At 41.0% G+C, this 14430-nt stretch overlaps 1 protein-coding gene across 3 annotated transcripts in view; it reads left to right on the top strand.

Moving 5' to 3' along the window:
* mcc (MCC regulator of WNT signaling pathway) overlaps positions 1-14430 on the top strand; it is a 196356-nt gene that overhangs the window by 7361 nt on the left and 174565 nt on the right. For 2 of the 3 annotated variants that reach the window (XM_043710810.2, XM_043710801.2), the window contains exons 2-3: positions 3368-3615; positions 11606-11820. In XM_043710810.2, the coding sequence (XP_043566745.1) occupies positions 3368-3615; positions 11606-11820 (463 nt within the window). The remainder of the gene's footprint in view (positions 1-3367; positions 3616-11605; positions 11821-14430) is intronic. The other variant, XM_087998632.1, reaches the window with a different exon arrangement.

Here is a 14430-nt window from a genome sequence, read left to right as displayed (position 1 = left end):
CTCCAACCGTCGTTTCGCTGTGGTCTGACGATGGAGGAGTCCAAAGACCTGCATATCCTTGGTGGAGTGGGAGGGGGAATTGAAATGTTGAGCTACAGGGTGGTTGGGTTGGTTGGTCCGGGTGTCCCAGAGGTGTTCTCTGAAACGCTCCGCAAGTAGGCGGCCTGTCTCCCCAATATAGAGGAGGCCACATCGGGTGCAAAGGATGCAATAGATGATATGTGTGGAGGCACAGGTGAATCTGTGGCAGGTATGGAAGTTTCCTTTGGGGCCTTGGAGGGAGGTGAGGGGGGAGGTGTGGGCGCAAGTCTTGCACCTCCTGCGGTTGCAGGGGAAGGTGCCGGGAGTGGAGGTTGGGTTGGTGGGGGGTGTGGATCTGACGAGGGAGTCACGGAGGGAGTGGTCTTTACGGAATGCTGATAGGGGAGGGGAGGGAAATATATCCTTGGTGGTGGGGTCCGTTTGGAGGTGGCGGAAATGGCGGCGGATGATGCGCTGTACATGGAGGTTAGTGGGGTGGTAGGTGAGGACCAGTGGGGTTCTGTCCTGGTGGCGGTTGGAGGGGCGGGGTTCAAGGGCGGAGGAGCGGGAAGTGGAAGAGATGCGGTGGAGGGCATCGTCGACCACGTCGGGGGGGGAAATTGCGGTCCTTGAAGAAGGAGGCCATCTGGGATGTGCGTTTTTGGAACTGGGAGCAGATGCGGCGGAGTCGAAGGAATTGGGAGAATGGGATGGCGTTTTTACAGGGGGCAGGATGGGAGGAGGTGTAGTCCAGGTAGCTGTGGGAGTCGGTTGGTTTATAGTAAATGTCCGTGTTGATTCGGTCGCCTGAGATAGAAATAGAAAGGTCGAGGAAGGGGAGGGAGGAATCTGAGACTGTCCAGGTGAATTTGAGGTCGGGGTGGAAGGTGTTGGTGAAGTGGATGAACTGTTCAACCTCCTCGTGGGAGCACGAGGCGGCGCCGATACAGTCATCGATGTAGCGGAGGAAAAGGTGGGGGGTGGGGCCAGTGTAGTTGCGGAAGATGGATTGTTCCACATATCCTACGAAGAGGCAGGCATAGCTGGGGCCCATGCGGGTGCCCATGGCTACTCCTTTGGTTTGGAGGAAGTGGGAGGATTGGAAAGAGAAGTTGTTCAGGGTGAGGACCAGTTCAGTCAGTCGAAGGAGGGTGTCTGTGGAAGGGTACTGGTCGGTACGGCGGGAAAGAAAGAAGCGGAGGGCTTTGAGTCCTTCTCTGATCTCCAGCATCTGCAGACCTCACTTTCTCCTCAAGATTAGAGTGGTGCTGGAAAAGCACAGCAGATCAGGCAGCATCTGAGGAGCAGGAAAATTGATGTTTCAGGCAGGAGCCCTTCATCAGGATTTGGGTTTGACAAGTTTAACTATTTTGAGGATGTAACTTGTAGGATAAACAGGAACCACTAGATGTACATCTGAATTTGCAAAACAGTTTTGAGTTACAACACAAAATGCCAATATGCGAGATGAGGGCTTATGCATTTGGGTGATGTAGAGGTGTTAGCATCATGTTTGCCACATCACTCTGATTTCTCTCCACAGATCCTGCCAGATCTGCTCAGTTTTACCAACAATCTCTATTATTGTTTTGTTTCTGATGTATGGCATCTGCAATTCTTTCAGGTTTTTTTTCCAGCATTGTTTGTTTTGGATTTCCAGGATCTGGACACTTTGCTTTTAGTCAGGTAGATGCAGAGAGATTGATCCTAGACTCCCCCACAAGGAGAAACAGAGGGCATGTAAGGGGTCACCCACTTAAGATCGATATGATGGTAGTGAGCCTGTTTTTAGTCAGCAAGGGAGAAAATGGGCAAAAGGAGTTCAGATATACCAGATCAGCCATTATCTCATTGAATAGCCTACTTCTCCTTTGTGTCATGGTTTTATAGACTACAATGGGATATAGTTTGTCGTTTTTTCATGGGATGGAGTTACTGTACTCTAAATACCCGGGAACGAGATAAGCTCATTGTTTATAACCAGGCTCTCAAATCCAGATTTTTACATGTCTTTAAATGTATAAGTTGAACCCCCTTGTTAGCTACTTAAATGCTATACTCACATTAGTATTCAGCATCAGCTTTGAAGCCCATGCATGTTTTACTAGTTGTCTTGATATCTTGGTGCGAGGGATCAAGTAACTGATATGGACTGTTGTGATTTATGCATAGAAGGTTTTGCTTTAGTTGCTGACGAAGTTTCAAAATAGTCACCACTTATGAATGATTGTTAATATGGAGCAATTAAGTAACTCCATGATTTTGGAGAGATTTTTTTTGAGGATGAAAATGGTGTTTTGTGTGCCAATGTTTAGTGTCTAACAAATTGACCAACTATTACTTTGTCCATTGTTGAATTTCATTCAGCCGCTGGACAGAGCTCCTGGTTTATGTTGCTTCTTAAAAGATGATGTAAAAAGATGTATACCTAATTTTATTAGTTTTACGTATGGCACTTGTTCTTAATACCAATTGCCTATGCTGCAAAAATTTGTTTTGCATCTTGAGTAATTTTGTCTTCCATTGTTCTGTGTTTTATCCCCTAAAAGGTAAACATAATCACTTTTTTTAGGAGGAAAGAGTCTTTTTTTAAAAAAAAAAGCTTTTGGACCAAATTACATTTGAAAAATATATACATGAAAATATAACTTGGCTAAACCAAATTTGTTACTGAGAACTTTGATCAGTTATGAAGACACATTAAATGTTTGAATGCCTTGAGTTTAATTGGAGAAATGCTAAGATCTATTATTGAGGCAACCTTGAATATACACTTATAGTATGGTCAGAAAATGTTTAATTTACAGGGGTTTATGGAAGGGAAATTGGGTTTGACAGATTTAACTTTGTTGAGGATGTAACTTGTAGGATAAACAGGAACCACTAGATGTACATCTGAATTTGCAAAATAGTTTTGAGTTATAACACAAAATTCCAGTATGCAAGATGAGGGTTTATGCAGTTGGGTGATGTAGAGGTATTAGCATACAGTAATTGACTACTGCTGGCCCTTGGCTATTTGTAATTTATATTAATTATTTAGATGTCAATGGTTTTGTTGACTATACAAAGCTAGGTGGGTTTGCAAAATGTGTGAAGTACACTAATGTAGTGTTGTGAAATATTTGAGTAGAAACTATCACTTTGGGTTTATAAACAAACAGAAAGATCTTTAATATATTACATTGCTGTGATTTCAGAAGAAAGTAACTGGTATCTTATGGTAACGATTTTTTTCGGTATGGCACTTTATTCCTCAACAATGTTGCACATGGCATCGTCAGCGTTCACAGCAAATTTAAGGATGTGATAGTTTGGTGATATTTCTTTGCTTATCTCTCTTTAGGAATGACTTGCTTATGGTATGTCGGCAACTAAACATGGAGGAATCAGTAGCAGAGATTATGCATCAGTTGGGAGCAGATGAGAATGGGAAAATCTCCTTTGAGGATTTTGCACGCTGCCGTATGCAGTTGGTATCTGAAATAAGAAAGGAAGAAGGTGAACTCTCAGTGAAGTCACATGAATCTTGCAAAATAAGAAAATTGCGTGATCGCATAGCTTCATGGCCAACTAGCAGTGATAACAGCCTTGGTATGTAGGTTACATAAATGAAAAAGTTCAATTTTACCTTTGCATAATTTCTAGCTTTCTCTGTGTGACATTGAAAGATCCATTGAATTGAATTTGCCATGTAATTACTATGCATGACATACGCTGCAGTGATTAGTGAATGTCATGAATGTAATATAATACTACACTTTGACATTTTCGTTCTACCATAATTATTAGTTCTTTAATGGGAGTATCTCATTAACATTGACTGCCAACAGGACTTGTGCTAGGGATGTTTGTAGTCAACAACTTAAGGAAATGTCTGTATCTGAAATATGGAACAGTAAAAGATCCTTTTGTATGCCAGTTGTATTCAGCCAGCCTATGCTTGCAAACCTCAGAACACCATATCCAGCATAAGATGTGAGTCTGCTGTTGCATAACAATCCCAAATGTGTGAAAAACTTCATTGGTTGTTTAAGGTTGGGACAGGCTTGTGTTATGATTTAGTTGTATGTGTTCAAAGCTACTTGTATTCATGTGTAGGACCTTATTCTTTGTGGGCAGAAGGAATTTGTCCAAGCATTGCACCTTTTCTCATTGGCAATCTGTGAATCTTTTCTCAATCATTGCTGCATTCCCTACGGCAGTGGCCTGACCAATCAGTTTGCCAGTGTGGTTTACATCTTTCTGCAAACTAAAATTGGCAGTTAACAGTTCCTGCTGCATCTCCATGGTCTAATCCAGCAGCACCCTCTTTATGCTGCAAAAATTGTTGTCTTTTTGAGTTTTGTTTCTTGTGTTCCAGTCCTGATGATGCAAGTTGAAAAGCTTCGACTTTTCCTCTTCAGCAGTGTTTAAGTGCTGTGTGACTAAGCAACAATCAAGCAACTCTTGTAATTTCAATAATGTTCTTAAAACATGATTTGAATTGACGAGTTACTGTGCTTTGTGATTTGGAATTAATCTCAACAAGATAGACTACTAATTTTAACAGAATGTTTATGTCCAACTATAGTTTCCATAATGAATTCTGACCTCCAGCCCCTGCAGAAATGTGTGTTTAAGGAGCTAATGATTACCTGCTTGTTTACTGGATTAAATATGGCAATGTTTGCTGATTCCACAAAGCATGCAAGCTATTTTCACCTAAATATGCATATGCGCAGGAACAAATGTGGCTGTGAATATTAGAGGTGGCTTGGGGATGGTTAAATGGAGAGAGTTGGCCAATCTAGGCAGGGGTACAGGCTGTATCCATTCGCTCTTCTGTCTGTCTTGTTTGTGTCATGTCAGCTCTCAAAGTGTGCAGTGCAAACATTGCACATGAATTAACAGTATACAGTGTCTGAATCGTGTGCATGCATAGATATAGACTTAGAGATGTACAGCATGGAAACAGACCCTTTGGTTCAACTCATCCATGCAGACCAGATATCCCTGCCTAATCTAGTCCCATTTGCCTGCACTTGGCCCAGAGCCCCCTCAACTCTTCCTATTCATATACCCACCCAGATGCCTTTTTAGATGTTGCAATTGTACCAGCCTCCACCACTTCCTTTGGCAACTCATTCCATTCACACACCACCCTCTGTGTGAAAAAGTTGCCCCTTAGGCCCCTTTTATATCTTTCCCCTCCCACCCTAAACCCATGTTCTGGGCTCCCCCACCCCAGGGAAAAGACTTTGTCTATTTATCCTATCCATGCTGCTTATTATTTTATAAGCCTCTGTGAAGTCACCCCTCAGCCTTTGAAGCTCCAGGGAAAACAGCTCAGTCTATTCAGCCTCTCCCTAAAGCTCAGATCCTCCAACTGTAGCAACATCTTTGTAAATCTTCTCTGAACCCTTTCAAGTTTCACAACATTCTTCCGATAAGGAGACCAGAATTGCATGCAATATTCCAACAGTGGCCTAACCAATGTCCTGTACAGCCACAACATGACCTCCCAACTCCTATACTAAATACTGTGACCAATAAAGGAAAGCATACCAAACGCCGTCTTCACTATTCTATCTACCTGCGACTTCACTTTCAAGGAGCTATGAACGTGCACGCCAAGGTGTCTTTGTTCAGCAACACGCCTTCGAACCTTACCATTAAGTGTATAAGTCCTGCTAGGATTTGCTTTCCCAAAATTCAGCACCTCACATTTATCTAAATTAAACTCCATCTGTCACTCCTCAGCCCATTGGCCTATCTGATCTAAGATCCCTGTTGTAAACTGAGGTAACCTTCTTTGCTGTCCACAAACTTCGAATTTTGGTGTCATCCGCAATCTTACTAAGTATATCTCCTATGTTCATATACAAATCATTTATATAAATGACGAAAAGAAATGGACCCAGTACAGATCCTTGTGACACTCCACTGGTCGCAAGCCAACCAGTCTGAAAAAAACAACCTTCCCCGCACTCTTTCTGCTACCTTCAAGCCAGTTCTGTATCCAAATGGCTAGTTCTCCCTGTATTCCATGAGATCTACCTTGCTAACCAGTCTCCCACAGCGAACCTTGGTGAATGCCTTACTGAAGTCCATATAGATCACGGCCACCTCATCAATCCTCTTTGTTATTTTTTCAAAAAACTCAATCAAGTTTGTGAGACATGATTTCCCATGCACAAAGCTATGTTGACTATCCCTAATCAGTCCTTGCCTTTCCAAATACGTGTAAATCCTGCCACTCAGGATTCCCTCCAACAACTTGCCCACCACTGACGTCAGGCACACCAATCTATAGTTCCTTGGCTTGTTCTTACCACCTTTTCTTAAATAATGGTACCATGTTAGCCAACCTCCAATCTTCCGGCACCTCACCTGTGACTATCTATGATACATACATCTCAGTAAAGGGCCCAGCAATCCGTTGTCACGATCTGTTTCCCCCATATTCTATATCTTCCATGTCCTCATCAACAGTAACCACTGATGCAAAATACTCGTTTAGTATCTCCTCTCCTCCCTCCCCCCACCCCCAATTTCCTGTGGCTCCACACAACGGCCACCTTGCTGATCTTTGAGATGCCCTATTTTTTCCCTCGTTACCCTTTTGTGCTTAATGTATTTGTAAAAGCCCTTTGGATTCTCCTTAACCCTATTTGCCAAAGATATCTTATGTCCCCTTTTTGCCCTCCTGATTTCCCTCTTAAGTATACTCCTACTGTCTTTATACTCTTCTAAGGATTCACTCGATCTATCCTGTCTATACCTGATGTATGCTTCCTTCTTTTTCTTAACCAAACCCCTCAATTTCTCTAGTTATCCAGCATTTCTTACACCTACCAGCCTTTCCTTTCACCCAGCAGGGATAAACTGCCTCGGGGCTCTCGTTATATCATTTCTGAATGTTTCCCATTTTCCAGCTGTCCCTTTATCTGCAAACATCTGCCCCCAATCAGCTTTTGAAAGTTCTTGCCTAATACCATCAAAATTAGCCTTCCTCCAATTTAGAACTTCAGCCATTGGATCAGGTCTATCCTTTTCCATCACTATTTTAAATCTAGTAGAATTATGGTTGCTGGCCCCAAAGTGCTCCCCCACTGACACCTCTGTCACCTGCCCTGCCTTATTTCCCAAGAGTAGGTCAAGGTTTGTACCTTTTTTAGTAGGTATATCCATGTACGGAATCAGAAAATTGTCTTGTACACACTTAACAAATTCCTCTCCATCTAAACCCTTAACACTATGGCAGTCCCCTTCTATGTTTGGAAAGTTAAAATGCCCTACCATTACCACCCTATTATTCTTCGAGAGAATTTTACAAGTTTGTTTCTCAATTTCCCTCTGACTATTAGGGGGTCTATAATACAATCGCAATAAGGCGATCGTCCTTTTCTTATTTTTCAGTTCTATCCAAATAAATTCCCTCTATGTATTTCAGCAATATCTTCTCCAAGTACAGCTGTAATGCTATCCCTTATCAAAAACGCCACTCCCCCTCCTCTCTCGCCTCCTTTTCTATCCTTCCTATACCATTTGTATCCTGGAACATTAAGCTTCCTGTCCCTGAGCCATGTTTCTGTAATGACTGATATCCCAGTCCCATGTTCCTAACTATGCTCTGAGTTCATCTGCCTTCCCTGCCTCTTGAATTGAAATAAATGGAGTTTCATTCATCAGTCCAACCTTGTTGTATGCTTTGTTCCTGCCTGCCCTGACTGTTTGAGTGGCTTCACACGGGCGCGCACACACCCTACTTCTTCTACCTTTTTTGGAGTTAACCCATCTACCTGACTATCTGCAACTTGTCTCCCTTCCTATAACTGCCATCAACCACACCCCCTAGCTCCTGTAAATTCCATATTGCCTCTGTCATTCCAACCAATCCATTCGATCTGACAGGATTCGCAACCAACAACATTTATTGCAGATATAATCCTCAGTAACCTGTAAACTCTCTCAAAACTCCCATGTCTGACAGAAGAGCATATCACTCTACTCAAGGCCATTTTGCTCCTCCTAATCTACAGATCCAGAAAATAGCACCGTCTTATTGCTTTACAAAACACTGCTCCAGGCTAACTTAATAGTTATGGCTTATATTTTAAAAAGTTAATCAAGCGGCAAATCCAAATAAAAACATGTAATCAAGAAAGAACCCACTGTACTCACTATTGTAGATTTATAGCAAGGCTATACTTAAAACTATTCACTTATCCGTTGCTGTGCTGTGACCTCTCCCAAACAGTTTTCTCCAAGATCAGGAATGAATTTCGCTGTTTAAATTTTCCTAGACACACTCCGATGTCCAGTGATACATGAATTCAATTAGCAAAGGCAGTAACTGTGCAGATTCACTGCTGTGTCAGTTAGTAGTGTAGGTTTCTTTCTCTCTTCTCCCTTTTAGACCATGTGCTTGCTGCCTTTGTCTGTCTTTCTCCCTTTTAAAGATGCTGTTGTTTTGACTTTTTGTTTCTCCAAAGTTCCAAAACAATTGCAACAGCGTATAAAACAGTAATTGCTGCTCCTGGAATTTGATTAAATCACCTCCAACACCTAAAATACCTCAAAACAAAGCAGGTGTTACAGCTACATATTTTTCCTGTCCTCCATCTTGAATTATCCAAAATTGTTTGTGTCAGCAAATGCTGCCTTCTTTTTATATTTTTTATTGTCATTTTACACCATTAGGATAGATACAAACCACGTATGACGAATTAACTGATTTTTATGCAATTGACTAGCACAAATGTCAAATATTGAAAGGTTAATTTATATAAACAAGTTCTTTGGGTCTCAAACTAATTACAGACGAGGAAGGTCAGTTTAAGTGAGGAAGTTTATAGTTCAGTTGTAGAGTGGTTTCCCAGATGGTATGCCACAATGTGCAAGTTTCCATCCACGTAACAAATCACCTTGATTTGGAAATGTATTTTCAATGGATCAAAATCATGAAATGCCCACCCTTTTTGGCGTGTATTGTATACCTGCGTCGCAATAAATGCAGTGGTTCAGATATAATTTGTTCCCACCAACTTTTGACCCAACTCTGTTCTTGCTCAAGTGATGTCTGCTCTCTGGACCAGTTGATTATTCTTATTCTGGATTGACCAGTGTCATTTTCCATCGTCATCCTAAAATTTATGACACTGGGATCACTGTTCCGCATTGTTACTTGATCTACTTGGCCCACCTCATGCCCAGAAATCCTGTCTGTCAGTGTCTGCTTTCTTGTTGATTTTACAGATATTGCTGTCAAAAGTTTCCTGAATACAATCTAAGAACACTTGCCCCTTAGATTACCGCTACCCTAGTTTATATACGTGGGCGTCCATCCTGTTGCCAAATTTGGCAATGACACCTTCTGCAACTTTTTCCACTGTTTTTGTATAGATTGTTACTACACTGGGTAACCCACCTGCTTAATTTAAACCTGCAATCTGTAAAAATGCGAGTGGCCAAGACCTATTTAAAGTAAAAATTAACAACTTTAATTATTCTCTGTTATACTTTAATAAATAATTAACAACTATTTACAGTTCCTTTCTCTTACCTATCTTTAACTTTCCCCTCTACAATACTAGTCCAATAAAACCCCTGATTTAAAATTTACAAAACAAAACTTTTTGACTTAAAACCAGGCAGCTTTTGGTTCTTCTGTGTTCCAATCTTCTTTCTTGTTGGGGAGTCTGCTTCACAGGTTATTCATCGATTTAAAGGTACCTTTTAAGACAGCTATTTTTCAGGCAATCTTTACATGCTGGTGACTTGGCAGTTCTCCTCCCAACTGTTTAACTTTTCCCTGATCTAATACCCCCAAAGCATCGGATTGTGTCATTGGCTTTTAAGATTGTCAATGTGCTAAATTAAAACTTGATTGGAACTTGGTATTTTGTTTGGGATGTAATTTAAACTGATTGGCCTAATTTGAATCTGTTTTTGTCTCCAGGCAACCAGTTACCCGAGCTAGGCGAAAGTGAGGACTGCCGATGCTGGAGATCAGAGTCCAAGATTAGAGTGGTGCTGAAAAAGCACAGGAGGTCAGGCAGCATAAGAGGAGAAGGAAAATTGATGTTTTGGGCAAAAGCCTTCATCAGGAATGAGACTTCTGATGCTGCCTGATCTGCTGTGCTTTTCTAGCACCACTCTAATCAGTTACCCTCGCTACCCCAGTAGCTGGGCCATATGTTACATTGTATCTTATTGGGAACACTTAGTGCTGTCACTGCTAGCTTTTAACTCTCTCAAAGGTACGGTACACTAACATTTTCATAACAAGATCATTATCAAAATAATAGGTTGCGGTCCCACATTGCTGTCAATTCCGAACGTTTAAGGAGAAAAATCAATGAAATGCCTTTTGGAAGTTTAGATAGATAACATCGGTAGATACTCCATGAATCTGCCACAAAATAAATTGAAGTAATGAGTCGTAGATCTGACCTTAATTGTTGATCGAGGCTGCTTCTCTTCACCAGTAGAATTTAACTCTAAAGTGGAGGCCACTTTTGACACATTGTTGTATCCCTACTCTAGAAACCACATGCCTGGGTTCAAGTCCCCCCTGCTCCAGAGGTGTGTAATAAATGTCTGACCAGTTTGATTGGAAAATTTTGTAGATGTGCGCACTTGTCTTGCATTATATCTTATGGTCCTAATGAGTATCTTCTGCTGTGTACAATGTATCTGTTACCAATTTATCCCAATTTACTTTGCCTAGTTATGTCTTGTTTGAAGTCAGTCTGACTGAAATAAACATCAAGTTTGTGGTTTTGGTCGTCATCTTTTCTGAATCAATCACGTTTTAGTCACTCCCATTATTTTCCCTTCTCAAAAAAGATTGTGTTTTGGTACACTTAATGAGTAATATTTTCAAATACTGTGGAGCATCAATAGGCAAAGATGATAGTATGTGAATGGCATGCTGAACATCAGTAGAGGAAGTTGAGATTGGACCATACAATAATGTGAGACCACAGCTATGTATTGTATCCCGTATATGTATCAAGACAAAAGGAGACATTTAAGTGTTAAAAGAGAGTGGCTACCTCCAGTGTCTAAAAGCTGCAAAATTGATCTTTAGTCTTGAATGATATTGAGAAATGACCGGCAGAGTTTGAAAGGAGGTATGTGTGAGGAGGATCTTAAGGCTGTCCAGTTTGTTAAGATGGTTAAATGCAAATGCTGGCATATACTCAACTTTCATTGACATTATGTGCACATATTTAATGGTCCAAAAGTCATGTTTTACTTATCAGTATCCACAGTATTTTGCTTTTATTAATTGTTTACTTGTCTTATTCATTAAACAGTATTCTCTTAGTCCTTATCATGAATCACATCAAATGTTCAGTGTAACTGTCAAATATTTAATAACCTTTGTTATTTCACTTCAGTCCTTAATTTGAGGAATCACTACTTTAAGAAATCCTTCTCATTTGAGCCGTGAATTAATACTTACTCTGTCCATGATAGCTTAGTCCTTAGTTCCTTTTTAAAAATTCAAATTTATGCTTATTTTAACAAATGTGTTGTTCCTGCACACACTTTTAATTTCAAAGTTAATAAAGTGCTTTTTTTTCTTTCCTAGGTGCCATGTCAGGGGCCAGGGAGAGCTGGGAGTATGATTCTGGAGCTCGAGACCTTCAGAGTCCTGAACTACATAATAGTCATCCAATGCTTCAGAAACTGTTAGAATGTGGAGCTGCTGGCCTGGATCAGCAAGTCGCTTTGCAGAAACTCTTGGCACAGGCTTCAAGCTTAAGCCATCCCATGAGTGGCAGTTACTTGGAGCTAGCTAACACAGTGAGTGCTGTACAATCATTAGTTGTATGTACCTTTCTTCTCTTGCCATCTTAAAAACAAATTCTTCAATATGTATGCATCTGATTTTGTTTTTATCCATTCATGGGATGAGGGCATCGCTGGCCAGACCAGCATTTATTGCTTATCCCTAATTACCTAGAGGGCAGTTGAGTCTATCAACCTGTGTGTTCTGGAGTTGCATGTAAGCCAGACCAGTGTACTTCTGAAATATTTGCATGTCGTAAACCTGTTAATACGAAAGAGTCCAATTTTAAAAGTATTTTTTAAAGTTTCTGTGATTTGGTGAATTTGATGTTTGCTTGCTATCCTACAAGGCATAAATTCTAACAGTTAGACACATTATCCCAGGATATGCTATGTGTATGTTTTGGTGGTGGGAGTATGGTTGGCATGCCAGGTTATCACACATTCTTAGAGTATGTAATAACTATAATCCTTTTAGTTTTCTCCAGGACTTTGGTAGGTTTAATGTTGCAATGAGGAGAGTAAATTGATTTTGGAAATGCAAGGAAAAAGAAATGGAGTAAAAGCTCAGACCCACTGATTTGGATTAGGGAGATCTATAAGTAAAGGTTGAGAAATGGGTCATGATCTAATTAGAAGGCAAGTATTACTTTGTGCAGAGATGGTGAAGATTGCCAACTTTAATAAAAGTGGAAGTAAGATGTAGGGACTGAAGGTCCCAAATTGAAGTGAAGAGGGCAGTAGTATTTGAACAGAAGATAGGAGTTTCCTGGGTTAAATTAAAAGGATGCAGGAACAAACTGGAAACATTTGGGGAGGTTGGGGGATTTCTGCAAAAGAGTTAAGAGTTGATTAAGATGAAATATCTCTGAATTAGATTGGGATAAATTAATTTGAAAAACTGTTAGAAACCTTTAGAGATCATAATTGTCTTCTGAAAATCAAAATGTCTCTTTGTATTAAGATTTAAACTTTGCAGTGTTTAAAATGGACCAGATGCATTTTTAAAATCACAAATGAAAATATTACAGGGACAATGTTCCCACTATGGAAAAAGTTACATTATTTTTATGTACCCTTTCAGACTTGAATGTGCTGTTTATCATTCCAAATATGCATGGTACATCCAAACTTTGACAAGTCTTTATATAGTATTATGTATCATGCGCATAGCAGTGCTTTCTTTTTCCCAGGTATCAGTTTTATTTTGATACTCTTGGTCAGAACTTTGTAGTGTTTTAAGTTGACTTGTATGTTAAAGTTACGTTGTAAACCGAGAACACCTACTTTCGGGACATCACTCACGCCCTTCACAACCTCCAAGACTTGCATTTCCCCAATCCTCTACGCCTTATCTTCACCATGGATACCCAGTCTCTGTACACATCTATCCTCTACGACAAAGGCCTCCAAGCCTTATGTTTCTTCCTCTCACGCTGTCCCAACCAGTATCCTTCCATTGACACCTTCATCCGTCTGGCTGAACTGGTCCTCATCCTTAACAACTTCGCCTTCCAATCCTCCCACTTCTTCCAAACCAAAGGGGTAGGCATGTGCCCCAGCTATGTTGGGTACATGGAACAGTCCATTTTCCACAGCTACACCAGCACCATCTCCTGCTTTTCCTCTGCTTCATTGATGACTGTATTGATGCTACCTTGTGCTTCCATGAGGAAGTTGAACAGTTCATCAGCTTCACTAACACCTTTCATCCCTACCTCAAATTCACCTAGACATCTGAGACATCCATCACCATCTTCAGCAACTGGCTGACCACAGACATCTGCTACAGACTCACACACTCCCACAGCTACCTGGACTACAGCTCCTCCCACCCTGCCTCCTGTAAAACCGCCATCCCTTATTCTCAATTCCTCTGCCTCCACTGCATCTGTTCTCTGGATGACTAATTCAACTATTAAAAATCCCAATGGCCTCCTTCAAATACTGCAATTTCCCCTCCCACATAGTTGCCGATACCCTCCAGCACACCACCTGCACCCCCGCCATTGAAACCCACCTCTCTCAATGCAACAAGGACATAATCCCCTTAGTCTTCACCTTCGACTGCACCAACCTCTGTATACATCGCATCACATCATCCTCCTCCACTTCTGCCACCTATAAGCAGATCCCATCCCTATCAACGTTTCGGAGAGACCATTCCCTCCACGACTCCCTGGTCAAATCCATCTTCATCTACCTATTGCATTCTCAGCTGCCTTCCCCTCAGCCCCACAACCCCTCCCAATTATTTCCCCCCCCCCCCCCCCCCCCCCCCCCCCCCCAGCATTATTGGCCTTCCTTTTTAAAACTAGTCCAATTCTCAGGCTTATTAATGTTTTCTTTCTGTCATGCCTCAATGGGTTTGCATGCTGGAAATCAGTCCCTCCTATTCATGGAGTCTTCACAAAAAGTAATGGTTTTAAGAATATGCATAGTACCCAATTTACTTGTCCTTTAGACTCCTGTTAAGAAAGCATGAACCAGGTTTCTGTACTTAAGAATTGCAATTACAAATAAATTCTAGCTGCAGGTAAACATATATGAACCATCAATGTATAACTTTTCTAATTAAACTTTAAGACTGTGCTTGTAAAAAATGAAGGGAAAACTAGAAAAGCA

Source organism: Chiloscyllium plagiosum, unplaced genomic scaffold (genome assembly GCF_037043375.1).
Source record: "Chiloscyllium plagiosum isolate Xiang-an unplaced genomic scaffold, Cpla_swu_hap1 HiC_scaffold_2, whole genome shotgun sequence".
In the NCBI taxonomy this organism is placed as follows: Eukaryota; Metazoa; Chordata; class Chondrichthyes; order Orectolobiformes; family Hemiscylliidae; genus Chiloscyllium; species Chiloscyllium plagiosum.
This window is presented reverse-complemented; position numbering and strand designations above follow the sequence as displayed.